Raw genomic sequence first — 15547 nt, 5'->3', positions numbered from 1 at the left:
TGGCCGGTATTACAAATTTGGCAGGTATTTCAAATTGGGGCGGGTGTTATTACAAATTGAGGCAGGTATCACAAATTAAGGCAAAGTTTATTACAAATTGGGGCAGGTATTACAAATTGGTGCAAGGTGTTATTACAAATTGGGGCAGGTATTACAATTTGGGGCAGGTATTACAAATTGGGGCAGGTGTTATTACAAATTGAGGCAGGTATCACAAATTGGGGCAGGTATTATAAATAGGTGCAAGATGTTATTACAAATTGGGGTAGGTATTACAATTTGGGGCAGGTATTACAAATTGGGGCAGGTGTTTTTACAAATTGAGGCAGGTATCACAAATTGGGGCAATTATTACAATTTGGGGAACAACATGACCATGTGTTTTTCACAAACTTCTATTTACGTCTGCCGTTTTTTTTTGTTTTCTGTAGAACATTTGTCCAATTTTTGCCTCATGCGGGTACTAGTTAGTCATGCGTCAGTTATTTCCATGCTGTTAAATTTATTTAGTCTTATTTTTGGTGAAAATAAATGAAAAGCAAAAGTAATAATTTTGAATTACATTCTGTTCTAGAGACTGAAGGTGTCTTTCTTCCCCTTTAATTCTATTCCCTGCTAGACAAGAAGAAACATAATATTGTGTTTAACTCCAATTGAAGCAGTGGTTTATAAGTTACTTTAAAGTTGATTGTTGGTAAAATCGATCACAGCGCAAGGATTTCGGATAAAGTACACCCTTTCAAACGAGGGTTTCATTAAGAAAAATAAAAAAAGAAACAATGTCACTTTCCTTCTTTCTTTTATTTCAACGGTGATTAAGAATGACTTAATAGCTCTACAGACAGTTAACATAATTGATGGAATTATACAAACAAAGCAAAACAGTTTAAATTACACCGAAGCCACATTTGTACTTCGTGTATCTACATAATATATGTCATGCATGAAGTAAACATGAAGAGTCTTTGTATTTGTTTAACACTTTTGGTAAAGTTAAATCCAGGTAAGTGTGATGTTACAGTTCTAAGTATTGTTTATTAGTCAATGAAACGTATATTAAGAAAACCACAATCATTAACTTATTCACTGACTTGATGCATTTCAACATTCTCCTCACGATTACGTATCTTATACTTTTGTTTGGAAGCGATGGACAACATTTCATATCAAAACTTTAAAAGCATAATCCTTTCTAGAATTTTATAAGGAGTTTCAAATATGTTGTTAAGGAGTTTCGAACATGCCTCGTAGCAAAAGGTATCCAAATTGTTGATTTAAAGTGAGTAGTAATAGGTAATTATAACCTCTGAGATAAATTATTGGAATTAAATTATTGTTTTTGAACTCTGGTGACATTCAGTTTCAACATATGCTACAAATAGATGGTCAATTCCATCAAACTTTTAAAAACCATATAAATGTCAATCAAGTTCAGAGATTTCTATTCAATATTGATGGATAATGTTTCCAAGCATTATATCGTCGTTATATTATTCTTTGTGAGTAAGTTCAAAGTTCGTTTAATAAGTTCCTGTTAGAAAAGGATGTAACAACCAAATGCCTATCGATATGGTTTGTGGGTCTTTTAATACTTTATAGCATCTTCAGATTAGAATAAGGTTTGTCCATTTACGAGTTACGAGTTTAATTATGTTCTGATTTTTTTAACTTTTAAACAAAACTCAAAACTACGTCCACCGGAAAATAAAAATATAAATACTTGCAGTTTCAGTCGATGTGAGGCAATCTCGTCCTCGAAAATGGTTTAAGGCTTTGATTTTTATCTATAAGAAAGATTTTTCACATTTTTTTAATATTTCCTAAGAAATCCGCTTTTATAGTTTTTGTAGTTAATGCCCGCTCCCTCATATTATGACCCCAAATAAAAAATACGTGCCATATATGCTGATGTCCCATAAAGTGTATAATCTGTCATCATGGATAAATACTGGACCAGCCTACAATCGTTGCCAAAAGTTTAGTTGAGACAAATGCAAAAACTAACCATTAGTGGCAGGAATGGCAATAAATACAGAATTACGACTCTTTTTATCCCCTCCACCCTTTACACAATGTTGGAGAGTCATTGCAACAAACTTTTGTCTTTAAAAAACCTGAGTACAACATTGTGTCGGGGGTGCGGCGGTGAAAGTGTGGAAATAATTCGATATTCAAAATGTGTCTCAACACTTTTGGCAACGATTGTAGCTACTGTAATCGATTGAATGTGTGAAGATTCCATTCGGGATAAGTGTTGACACTATGTTGGAGGATATTGTGACTCTCTTTCTTAAGGCGGGAAAGTAAGTAAACCATACTCATCAAATTCACAGAAGAACAAACGCAATAAATATAAAACTTGGCAAAATAACTAATTAAAATAGGAAAATTAATGTGACAATTATTATAGTAGTAACTCGCCATAGAATAAATGTGGTAAAAAGTAAAATATAAAAACAAGTTTTAAAATAGCATAAGCCTTTTGGTTAAACCCATCCTCAGTGCAAACATAGATGTAATAAATTTTAATGTGAACGCATTTTTACATAAGTATGAGTTTTTAAAAAAGTCATTTACATATATGCAATAAACTATAACTACCATATAACTATGATATGACAATAACTATGATATGTAGACGTAATTTTTTTTCTAGTGATGTTATCATTCTTTCAAGAAAACGGATTTTTTCAAATTTTAAAATTTTCTAAATTCACTTTAATACGTTAAGGACAAGTATATTTAGATCTAACGAAGTGTTTCTTTTGAAAACTCATTGGTACAAGGAGCAAAATTGTTTTAAAGAGCTCTGTCAAAACGCTAGAAAAACTTCAGGTGGCATTATTGTATGTAAAACCAAATACTAAGTTGTACAAACTCATTTGTAATTTGTTGAATATTGCGGAAACTATAGTAAAATTTATTAATTATTGTTGCATTGTTAACTTTTTTCACCATCCCATGTTCTAGACGTTGAAGTCAATAACACGACATCTATATCTAGCCAAATCAAAATTATCTCACAATTACCATGTAACTTATATGAGCTTATTTCTTACGGGTTTAATTTTCAAAGTGTTTAAATGCTGGTTTTGAAGTTATTGTCATATGTTCCTTCCATTAAGATTAATTATTATATAATGCAAGAAAAGTATCGTAATCTTGTTTTCTTTTAGTGATATGTGGCACAGTTGAAGCTGTCAAAACCAATTTAAAAGTTCCAGTTAATCAAACTGCGCAATTGAAGTGGAGAGTTGTCCCTGATGTAGGGGCAGAAATATCTACAGCAAATGTGTTTGTTCTTGGATCACCCAATGTTCAAATAATAAAATTTATATCAACCATAACAACTGATGGTAAAGCAATATTTGGTAATCGATTATCTGGAATCTTGGCAAAAGACATATACACACTGTCCATCAAGAAAATCCTTTTTAATGAAAAAAAGTCTTTTCTTTTGGATGTTATGTTCAGATCACAGTCAGGAGTTGATATTAAAAATTCAACAGTGGTTATAAAGGAGGTTGTGGGTAAGTTAAAAGTTCTCGTTTAAAATGTTCAAAATATGAAAATTGGTAAAGAATGCCCGAAAATCCGTTTTTTTCCGATTTTCTGGTAAAACCCGACAAAATCGGAAAATCGGATTAGTCACGTGTCCAAATTATGCAAAATGATTCTTCTTAATGAAACAAAGTTGTGTTGCAATTTTCAAGTTCTAAGGATAATTCTAACAGGAGTTATTATATTTTCTTCATTATCAGGATTTCATAGAGATTTTTTGGGTAGTTTCGAGTAATGGCCAATACCAAAGCTTCTGAAAGGTATAGGTTCTAAACATTTATCATGCAGGTGTCTAATAGATATATATTGAAGCTCAGTAAGTATTGAAGCCATATAACAAAGCAATAAGGAGTTATTGTAATAAACCGTCAGCGTGGGGCGGAATCCGCCCCCCCCCCCCCCCCCGAACCGAATAGGGTTAAATCATTCCGAGTTGACACGCATACTAATCTACCATACTGAACACAAAAGTTACAAAAAACACGAAATTTGATTCAGGTGTATTATGTGGTTTCACATTCTTAAAGGGTCATTCAAGAGTAGTTTTTAGCTATACCACATTATTGTAAGCTCATGAAACACAATGCAAAAACATAGGGTTGTAAAGAAAATGATGAAGCCCTGAATATTTTTTATCTTCTTATAAATATTTTTTTATATGTCTAAACTTAATCTCCCAAAAACAATAATTACATTAACGGTCGCTACCATTATCGAACAAAAGTCCACTTGGTCCACGTCGTACATAGCTGACTTCTTAAAAAAATTATTGCAAGGTTTGAGTGTTGAAGAATTTAACAACATGCGAAAGTAGGTAAACAAAGTAGAACTTCCAGGTAAAGGCACCGTTTGATAAAATAGTTCAGATTTAGAACATATATCAGTAAAAAGACGCTAGTAGCAACAGTACAAAAGTTTTTAAACACAAATGAGGAAATAACTTAAAGAATGAAGAGGTATATTTAAGAGGGTGCTGATAAGCCGCAAACGCACGCATATGCAAGGGCGAGTTTGGGCGAATATGCGAATAAATTTGGCAGTTGTCCTCCGAAATCGCCCGGAGCATTCCCGAAATGCAATTTCTTGTAACATACCATCATGCGGACGACAGTTGCAAGAAGGCGCTTGAAGAGAAAGGAATTAATAAAGTTTATATCTAAGTTATTTATAAAGTAAATCTTATCAAAAACCATCAAAAACAGTTCTTTTAAGAACTTCGCTACCACATAATAAGTTTATTTTAATTTTTATAGTTTTTTGAACCATTGGTGGCTTATCAGCACCAGAATGTATATTTCTCCCTGTAAGTTTTGGATTGGTGACTTAAGTTTATTTCCACGATACAACAAAAAAAGAAGCAACTTGAGTTTTAGGAAATACTTAAAAATTGCATAATAAAATTTAAAAAGAAAAAGTTTTGTTAATACTTTATGGATTTAATTTTCTTCTTCTCACTGTAGCTAGCTAGAGGTAGCTAGCTAGGTAATGATTCCATTGAAGGATGTCAGCATTATCTATGGTGGCCACAAGCACAAAAAAGTAATTTAGTTAGCTAGCTAGCTACATCAAACCAAGGAAAAAACCTAAAAATAACTTTCAAATCATCCATACCTTCGTAACTCACTTTTCTTCTGCTTTATGAAATGGATACCACAAACATGCCAATTCAAGCTGATAATTTGGTACTTTAAAATCTTCTTTTTAATGAAGCCATAATTATAACAAGTTTTTGCGCATTATAAACGTTCAAATTAATATAGTGTGCCTTCAAAGAAAAGGTACAAACTTTCCAACTCGAATTATTAAGAGAAATAGCATGCTAGCTAAGCCAATTATTATCAGGACTTGATATAAACTATGTATTTGTGTTAGGTCTGTAAAATAAACGATAATTCAAATTAGCGGATAGCCGTTTTCTGATTGCTTGAGTGTACTTCCCAGTGCTTTGCTCCCGGCAAACGCAAAATGAGGCCAGGGGGGTTCAAAGCCTATTTATTGGCATTTTTAGATAACTTTTATTAGAGCTGCTCGGTCCAAACTTATTTTTTCTAGTAGACAAAAGAATAACCTACCTTTTCGTGAAAAAATATCATTGTTATTTCTTTACCCTGATTTTATATGATTTTTTTTTCTATCGAAATTTTGAGAATCTCAATAACTCTCTTGGTATACCTCGCGTGTAGCAAACGTGCTCCACAATTTCGCTTCGCTCGCGGAGCTCAATTGCTTCGCAAAAATTTCATTTTTTTTTTCTAATTTCACTGTTTAGTAATGGGTACATTAACACAAAGTGCGTGGTTGTCCCTAGTACTGTGTGTTTGAAATGTGTAATATAAAAATTAAGAAGTTGCTCTTTTACGTCTACAAAACATTAACAAATAACTTACTTTAAAAGAATTTTAAAAATGCATGTTTCCCGTGAATTCTGGTTGTCAATGAACGGTAAAAAGTAGTTTTATTACAATTAGTGTAATTTGTTTTTGTCAACATTGGTAGAGTATTTTCAGCTTGTGAATAAATTTTTTTGGTAAATAAAATATTTTTGTAAAATTTTAATATATTTTAAGAAATACCGTATTAACTATTATTACACCACTGTTGAGTATTTTCGAATGCTTACGTTCATTCGAACGTTCCCGGAAATTATGATTGGTTTATTTTTTCACGTGACCAGCCTATATGACGCTGTATTAACCGACATCAAAACAAAAACAAAACAAGAAACTCAATTTTAACAATTTTACATTTATTTTTAATACGAACACTCCACCAACGAAACGACAAAGAATTGAATTTTAAAACTGTTTTGAAATATTCTATTTTTAAAAGGTTTATTTTTGGAACGAGCTGTCAAGCGATTGTCTGTGTACGTTCGAAAAAATAAGGAAAGTTATATGGTTTCCACAAAACCTTGTTTTTGGTAAAGACCCCTGGACTCTAAAACCTTTTATTTATTATTGGTTATGAATCAATCAGTGTCACTTGCATGTACCTCGATCTATATTTTCCCGTAAAGACCGGCTAAATGGTTAATAAGCCATTATTATTACCTGGCAGTGTAATGTCTTTTTTGTATCTGCTGTCTTTATTGGCTAATATCGATCACGTGAGCGGCCGTTATTTCCTGTAGCGACCGCTAAAATCTATACAAAGAAAGTAAATAGACTTTCATGAATTTGAATGCTGTAAAATATCCAAATATAATGTGTTAAAATAATTGATTTAAGCTTTTGTTTTGGGAGTACGATGAAATAGATCTATTCATACTGGATCAACAATCTCTGAAAAGGAAGTATGCTAGTAATACCTTCAAAAAGTTGTGTTAAAGCAACACAGGGGTCATAAGAATATACACTCCCTTAAAAGCGACAAAGCAGCTCACAAAACTCACCTTTTTCGAATGTCTCACATCTTGAGTTGTTCAAAAAAGGATACCAAAAATCCATCTAACACCACTCCCTAATTATCATCAACTATTTCTTTAAAAAAGTATGTTTAATGTGATGTATCTAGCTAGCTACATTTTCTTTGCTTTTTTTTCGTTAATTTCAACAATTGCTCGTTTAATTTCATAACAAATACAATCACTCATTTCACTGTGTTCGAAAAAAATTCTTTTCCTTCAGTTGATTGAACATTATTATTATCAGAAGACATGGTTTCTATATAGACATGTATTTTATTCTTCACCCAAATGTCAATCTTTTTTTTGACTTTAGACTTAATTTCTATGCTTTTATTAGGCTACCTCGGTTGTTTGGATGGACCTCACTGTGTTTGGTCCATGACGTCACAACCATGGTCGCTATTTTTCCGTAGCGCCTGGCTAACCGGTTTATAAGTCATTAAAAGTTTCAATTTACACTCTGTAATAACTGTTGTTTCAGTGTGTCTCTTTTACGCATGCCTTCCTAAAAAAAGTTAATTTAATCAGCTGGTCACAAGATATTCAAAGAAATGTAAGGGGTTGGAAATGCGTAAAATTAATTATGATACATGTATATGATTGCTAAGTACTAACTAACTTTGGGCAACTTATAGGAGAATATAGCGATTAAGAAATATACATTACAGATTCTTAGTTCAACCTAGTTCTCACCTCTCTTTTTCTCATTCAGACAATCTCTTTGCTTTTCGAAATCGTTAGAAGGGAGAACGTAGTCCTTGGAACGGTATAGAAAACAGTTATTAATTCCCTCATACACCTACACACATGTTATTGCATTAAGTTAACTATTATATTATCTACACGCTTTTGTCAACAGAAAATTGGATAAGAACAGAGCTCAGGTTTTTGTGAGAACAGCTTTAACCTTAAATCTCCATATGAAAATAAAACAGCATTAAATAAAACCTAATACTTGGGTACTTGCCAAAACTCTGTGCTTCGGTTTATTTGTTATTTTAGGTGGACCTGACGTATGTGGGATTTCTCTAAAGTCAAGTTACATTGTCAACGAAGGAAAAAAATTATCTTTCTTAAGCGAAGTTTGTGGAAATCCAAAACCTATTTTGACATGGAAAATGGAGAACGAACTAGGGTATTCATATTCGGCTGACATTCGATACATGGATAAATCTACAATGCGCTATCAATATGTTTATAAAACTCGCAGCCACATCACTCGTAAAGATTGTGGAACAAAGATTATTTTCAATGCTACTGGTGCGAATGAAGTGATTACAGGAGAAGCAATAATTAGTGTAACATGTAATGTCTACTTTGAAAATTGTTTCTTCTTCTTCTTTGTTTGACTTGTACAGTTTAAAATCTAATTAATGCTTTTAGTTTCGCCTCAAAGAATCCGAAAGGTAAAGTTTTACAAAGATAATAATTGTATTAATGGTACATGGACCAGTGAGGCAACTGGCAATTGCGCGCTTAATTACCATTTGCAATTTGCAGAAAGAAGTGATATTTTTAATACAAGCGACACACATTACGCTGTATGCAACATATTCAATGTTTCCAGTGTAGTTATTTGGGCTTCATATAAAAACAATTATGGCCAGAAAGCAAAAGTGAATATCAGTTTAACAACTCCAACACCATCTACAAAGGTCACCGATGCTTGCAAACAGCCTACATCGTTTGAAGGTATATGTGTCTTCTTTAATCAAAATAAATAATGTAAAACTTAATCAGGGAATCATGCAACATCTGAATTTCAACCATAAATACCTGTCTTAGTGAAAATGTTGGATACGAAGAAGTTATTGTTAACAATAATTATAACGCTGGTTGTCACCCAAGTAGCAAATATATGTATTTATGGATTTGTGAAGCTTAGAGGTGAAAATATTTGCTATTATTACAGTAAGACCCTTGTAGTAGTATAAATAACGAAATGACGCGCACACGTATTTGTCTAGGCTCTCAGACTAATTGCAGAAATAAAGAAAGCGTAAAGAAAGATGACGAAAATAAAGACGGCCAAGATTATGAAGTATCTCCTAACGCGGTATCTCATTATACAGGCCTTCAGTTGGAAGCGAGAGAGGAAAGTGCTTATGCGAATTTATCACCAACACCTGTCAATGAGTATGCAGAAGTTGGAACAGAGAACAATTTGAGACAAAAATAAGCCACTGGAAGAACATTCCCATTCTGTTTACCCTGTCCTTAATTTTTTTTATTGGTTTTGATTAAGCAATTAAAAAATTTAAATAAGAAATTTACTTTGATAAAAGTAAAAATAAAACTGAAAGGTTATATGGTTATTATGTGGTTATTACAGTCTGATTATTTTGAAATGTATTGTTGCTGCATATTATGTGGAGTAAACTCCATTCGATGTATTTCAGATAATTAGCAAAGTAGTTTTTACGCTAATTAATTATTTTCAGACTTTTTACAAATACATGTGTTTGCACTTTTCTTTCGCATAATCCTTTTGTTTGGAATTTGCTCAAATCTGCCTAAAGAGGAAATTATGATGGGTACAACGAAATACTCAAAATTGAAACCTGTAAAGTGGTTTTTGTTAAGAAGTTATAAGAAAAACGAAAGAACTCAAACATTAAATTTTTTGCAAATGTAGGTGAAAGTTGCAAATTCCTTAAATTAAACTCTGCTGAGACGTAGATAAGATATTCATTGTGAGATATTCATTTTTTGTACAGAAATAGATAAAAAAATGTAACCCACTGTGTTCTTCTTCAGAAGATGATTTAATTTCTTTTTAAAAAAGAACAGTTCTATTCTCCTTCTAAAGAAAGACACTGGTTATCCTGTCTATCTATTTTTAATAATTTTCGTAATTCACTTAAAAAATCAGAAGAGTGAAAATGATTCTAAAGGAATATAACTATGGTCATAATATTGTTATTACAATGTTATCTTTATTTTATAAAAACGGACAATCTTGATATCGGCGTTGTAACAGGTTTTGCATTTTTAACCATTATTTGCTTAATGTCGTATTAAAGTGGAGTTTAAATCTAAAAAGGACGCAAAAAAAGAAATAGAAATGACTGTAACAGAAAAATTTCGCACATATTTTGTCCAAGATTGTCTCTAATTTAGAAGAATAAAGTAGATTTTGTCGGGCTTGTTTAGGTGTAAGTTTTTGATTGTTCATGAGACAAATTTCCAACTAGGTGCTTTTTATGTTGTATAAAATAGGCTAGCCGTACTCCTGTGGTAAAATCCACTGGATCACTCATTAAATGCATGTAAGAGATACCACACAAAAACATACAATACAGAAATATGAAGTTTTGAAACTTACAATCAAACCTCTGCTTTTTGTCTTTCTTTTATAACGGGACGGCAAAAACGCAAAAGTCCCTGGGATCGAGGGAGCTCACAGTCTATATTACTTTATATTTATACCTGTTTAAACCAAAATATTTAAAAATATAAGCAGATGCAACGAATAAAAATAAAAATAAAATAAAAATGTAAAGTGTCCAACAAAATCAAATGCATCAAACAACCTTACGCAAAAAGCGAAATCTTCCAAAATTTATACGAAATATTACAAATCAACAGTTATTAACTTACATCATTTCCATATATTGTATATCAACCGCAATATTTCAATCCAAAATATTAAAGGAACAGTTTGCATAACAAACCCAAACTTATAATCAAAAAAATTAATTATTTTAAAACGTGGTGCGCATGATGACAATGCATTTTTGTTATTCTTACTCACACCTAAGGCTAGCTAGCATAAAACGACTGACTGAGCTGGAATGGTAATAGAACTTAAATAGCTACCTAGCTACTTGAATTGAAGAGTTAGATAGCTAATAGCATAAAAAAGGTCAAACAGCATCCTAATGGCTAGTGTTAAACTTGCTACAAAGAACATAGCTATAGCTACATATTCGGCAAATAGTACGTTCCGTCCCCCCCCCCCCGATGATCAATGTTTATATAGAGGTTGGCGTGGTCTTATGTAATCATTTCAGCTGCTTAGCTACAAAGGGCACTACTTAACATTAAACATGGAGGGGGAGTAGGGAGCCATATTTTTGTGGAGGATTGTGTCTATATTGTGGGCAACAACCAGATGTTCACTATATGATTAGCTATATTGAGGACATTATGTATATCGTTGAGTAGAGGGGGATTTTTTCATACAATCATCACTTTTATTTATAGAGCCGGCCCCAAAATGCTTTGTTTTTTCACTGTATATTGACCTGATAGAAATTTAAGACCCTTTTTTGAGCTATTGACTTTGCAAAATTTACACCTCACACTTTGTATACTCCTTCACTAATATGATACACATCTTAGATATATTGAGTATACGTAATCTTTAAGTTGTAGGGGGGAGATTTTCTATTAGTGTGCCCCTGCCTTGGTGTTCCCTTACCATCACTTACCGTGCCTTTGCCTACCGTTCCTATGCTTTTTTCGGTGCCTGACTACTATGCCCTTGCCTGTGCCTCCCATGCCTTGCCTACTCCTACCTTGCTGATTTCCCTTCCTGTTTCCTACCTGCCTTTGCCGTGCCCTTTCCCTTCCTTGTCGTGCTTAATGCCTTTGGCTTGGTAACCTCTCCGCAACACTTTCTACGTTGATTACATAGTTCGCATAAAAACATGCCAAAAATTGCTTATAAATTCGGATTAATGAAATAAAATTGCATTCTAAGTTTCAACTTAATCCTAACGATCTAACAATCCTAATGAGATTTTTAGGGATTGTTTTAAGTAATAGTCAATAACCCCGCAGTCAAGCAAAAAGGAGTTATTGAAAACCCGGGAAAGATTTGGGCAAATGAGGATGGGGGAAATGAGGTTAAAATTGATTACTGATTCTATTGCTTTTTTTACTAATATTAAGAATAAAGTAATTACCAATGTGATATGTAACATCAAGTTAAATACCATGTCAAACACTTAGTAGCAAGGATTAATTAAAATAGGTAACTTTTCGATTAAATGTTATATTTCTGCTGAATGTGTTCTCAATAAGTCTATCGCCATTTTCTTTGTTTAGTGCAAAATATCTTCATGACATCATTAAAAAGCAAATGCAAAAGATGCAATGCTATTGGATTCAGTCTGTGTTAGAAAGCTACAAACCACCGAAAGTACCAAGGCCCTAACTCGTTCTATCCAGTGTTTTTCGAGCATACCATAACAGATGGTTAAATATGGTCCTCTTCTTAAATTTTGATAGACTTGTCCAAATTGAATTATACTTGCCAACCTATAGTAAGTTATCAAGTGAAGAAATTGCAACAATGAATTGTTTATATCAGCAGTTCTACTGTGTAGTTGTTCAAAGCTTGGAACTTGTCAAAAATACAGCTACAGGCCTAAAATTTAATTATAAATTCGTTCTACAGCAAATAAATGTTATATGGCATAATTGCTGACTAAAAATCCAATTTTTTCCGAAATGATGTATAAATGTTTTCCAACAAATTGTAAAAACATGTCTCGCAAAGAAGAAATTCTGCACACGGAGCGTTTATCTGTATACACGAAATATATGTATGGTAATTTGTAAACATGGTATGTATTGTTGTTAGTGTTTCCATTTTATTCAAAAGACTTGCACAGTTCCCAATAAATTTTGTCAAGAAGCACCGTTTTTATTATGGGAAGCAGTCGAATTAGTCATTTATTCGACATAAATGAAAGTGCGATGTGTTCATAAATTGAACTCAATGTTGCTATTGCACACACAAAATATTTAAAATAGTCGTTAACCCGTGGAAAAATCCAGGAGTAAGCCACAAGTTAAGGTGTGAGCCGCCATTGAGCTGTAAACTGTGTCACACAATCAGGTGGAGCGCTTTAGTGCAGGTATGCAGTATGTCATAAATCAGGAGAAGTGCATACACTGTTACAGTGTTGCGACTGTAAGATATTTTTCAGAAAATTACTTTCATGCAATGATAGCTAAAATAGAAACAGAGTATACAAACCGTTGCAACTTTGTCATAACAAAAACAATCAGTCATTATTATTTTATTTTGCAGCATAAGTCATTGAAAGTTAAAAATAATTAATCGTGACACTAGGCTGAGCGCTTAGTACAGTTAAATGGTGTTGCACAGGCGTATATAAATAATCCCCTTTAAAAAAAAAAATTCTCACACTTAAACAAAGTTTAAGTTATTGCAACTTCGGTTTAAATAAAAACACGATAAACAGTTTGTCGTTACCCGTCTAGTTAAAAGTATGACTCGGCTATTTAATTTTGCAGAATAAAGTCATGACATTAATCAAAGGTGAAGCTACCTAACTGCATTTAGCATAAGAATTTTGTTGTAGCTAGTTAAAAACTACAATTGGCTACTTTCACTTTTTAGTCAGAGGTAGCTAGCTAGACCCAACTTCAACATAAAAATAAATAGCAAAACACCAAACTGAATAAAAACTTTAAGTGAATAGAAATAAATAAAGATAGCCATAGCTAGCTGCCTTTAAAGCAGAATGCTGCCTTAAAATCTGCGTTTTTAGCTGGCTAAAAACTTAAAGTTGATTTGTTTTTGATTTATACATGGCTAGAAAACGTGATGAAATATTCATCCTAACATGTGAAAACACACAGAAAATGCTAAAACCAACATCAACAATGTCTTCTCTTGTCTTTCTTTAAAAGTAAGTAATTTAAGTTTTCTTCGATTCCAACATCTTAGCCATGTCAATATACCACAAAGAGGGCTAGCAACACCATTTAAACGTGTTAATAAAAGGTAAAACGTCAGTTAAAAGCAAAAAATTAGTAGAAGAATCATCAGGTAGGGTTTTGCATTTCTGCCTCTTTTCGCAGCACTAACCACAATAGTTGTGAAAAACTGACCATGAAAATTATTTGGGCTATCGAGACAAAAGAAAACAAGCCAAAATTTTGTCCCTACAAAGCGCTTCGCTAGTGCCCGGACCTGCGCGGTATGAAACTCCGCAATAAAGACATGTTTTTTTATTGACACGAATTCGCAATCACAAATTCTTATTTAAGTTTATGAGATCCTAAAAAGTATTTGCTGCCGTGTCACAAATAAGCCATTGAGAAACATAAACATGAACATGTCTGGCAAGAACTTAAAAATATTTATAATAATATGAAAACATATAAGGTCAGATGGCGAGTCAACTGCCCACCTTTACAGTAAAAACTTGGGAAAGTCTCCTAAACCAAACGAAAAGAAAGTGTAAATTCATAACAAAGTGGCTAAAATGTATAACTGGAGATAGGAGATGCATGATATTGGTAAAAAGGCCCCATTTGCAGTATCATTTTTTTATATAATGTTAGAAATATTTGAAACAATGCCGTGAAGAAGGTAAAGTTATCTGACCAAAAACGCTTTTTTTTGGCAGGCAGCAAAACTGAAACAAAATCGACTTCTTCTGATTATGATGATACAAATTACCAACATGTTCCCCTAAAAATGTTTTCTTTACTAGATTTTGCGCAACTCTTACGTCCTCTTTAAGCCCAATTACAATATAGCATTTCACAAAAGCGATAAAGGTTTATGTTTTATGCTTAGGCATACGATAGTTTTGTAAGATGATATATGTAGAAATAAATTGTTATTTTCTATCGCATTTTCAGGTACAACATATATTTGAATAGGAAATTGTTTAAAATGTTTATTTTAAGGCCTGAAATGGGCCATATAAAAATGTCACTGGTCATATGCACGACGTCATGTGCCCGCTGGAATTGATCTATTGTTACTAATGACTTATTTTTACTAAATACTTAACATATACGTACAAAACTCTTGCCAGAGAAATAAAAAATGGCTACTTTGAGGCTGACAACACAGATTATTACCAAACTTAGGACATAAAACACTGAATAAAATGTTTGTTTGCTTTCTTAGGTGGTCCTAATGTTTGTGGTATTTCACTAAACTGAAGTTACCTTGTAAACGAAGAAAATCAATTATCAGTCTCAAGGGAAGTGTGTGGAAATCCAAAACCTGTTTTAACTTGAAAATTAGAAACAGTAATAGAGTATTCAAATTCTACCAATGGAAATATCTCAACCATTCGATATAGATATGGTTATGAAACACGCCTTATAACACGTGAAGATTGTGAAAAAAAAATTATTAAAGGAGAGACACTGACTGACGTAACCTGTAATGACTACTTAATTTTTTTCTCTGGCATTGATTATAAAGGTGTTTAATTTTTTTTAAAACTTTAGTTTCGCCTCGAAAAGTACAAAATGCATTATTCTACTGAGACAATGATTGTATAAATGGTATATAGACACGTGAAGCGACTGGCAACTGTGCGCTAACTATTACTTACAATTTGAAGGTGGCAAAGATACATTTATTACATACTACGCTGTGCTTCATACAAAAACAAATACGGTCAGAAGGTGAAAATCAATACCAGTTTAACAACTCCTGCATCTGCAAATGCTACCAATCCTTGCAAGCATCCTATATTTTTGGAAAGTATATCCAGATTTAATGGCCAATGCTGCTTTACGGTTTGTGTTGAAACAGCATTGAGACTTATTTCGTGTTATTTTTAGTGAAAAGTT

At 32.8% G+C, this 15547-nt stretch overlaps 1 protein-coding gene across 1 annotated transcript; it reads left to right on the top strand.

Annotated features, from left to right (window-relative positions):
- Positions 1–399: 399 nt before the first annotated feature.
- LOC130635745 (uncharacterized) lies at positions 400–9681 on the top strand. Its single transcript, XM_057445202.1, has 6 exons — positions 400–1003; positions 3177–3530; positions 7970–8272; positions 8351–8659; positions 8753–8854; positions 8935–9681. Exons 1-6 carry the CDS (start codon positions 940–942, stop codon positions 9144–9146), a joined length of 1344 nt encoding a protein of 447 aa, XP_057301185.1. The 5' UTR covers positions 400–939; the 3' UTR covers positions 9147–9681.
- The last annotated feature ends 5866 nt before the right edge of the window (positions 9682–15547 follow it).

Source organism: Hydractinia symbiolongicarpus, chromosome 3 (assembly GCF_029227915.1).
Source record: "Hydractinia symbiolongicarpus strain clone_291-10 chromosome 3, HSymV2.1, whole genome shotgun sequence".
NCBI classification, from domain to species: domain Eukaryota; kingdom Metazoa; phylum Cnidaria; class Hydrozoa; order Anthoathecata; family Hydractiniidae; genus Hydractinia; species Hydractinia symbiolongicarpus.
The sequence above is the reverse complement of the archived record's forward strand: the minus strand, read 5'-3'. Positions and strand labels throughout refer to the sequence as shown.

What these genes read in the sequence shown, in the direction of transcription:
- LOC130635745 (XM_057445202.1), top strand. Translation starts at nt 940, where the DNA reads ATGCATGAAGTAAACATGAAGAGTCTTTGTATTTGTTTAACACTTTTG. An exon ending in TTTGGTAAAGTTAAATCCAG is followed by an intron (nt 1,004 to 3,176) that starts GTAAGTGTGATG and finishes GTTTTCTTTTAG; the next exon opens with TGATATGTGGCACAGTTGAA. An exon ending in AGCAATAATTAGTGTAACAT is followed by an intron (nt 8,273 to 8,350) that starts GTAATGTCTACT and finishes TAATGCTTTTAG; the next exon opens with TTTCGCCTCAAAGAATCCGA.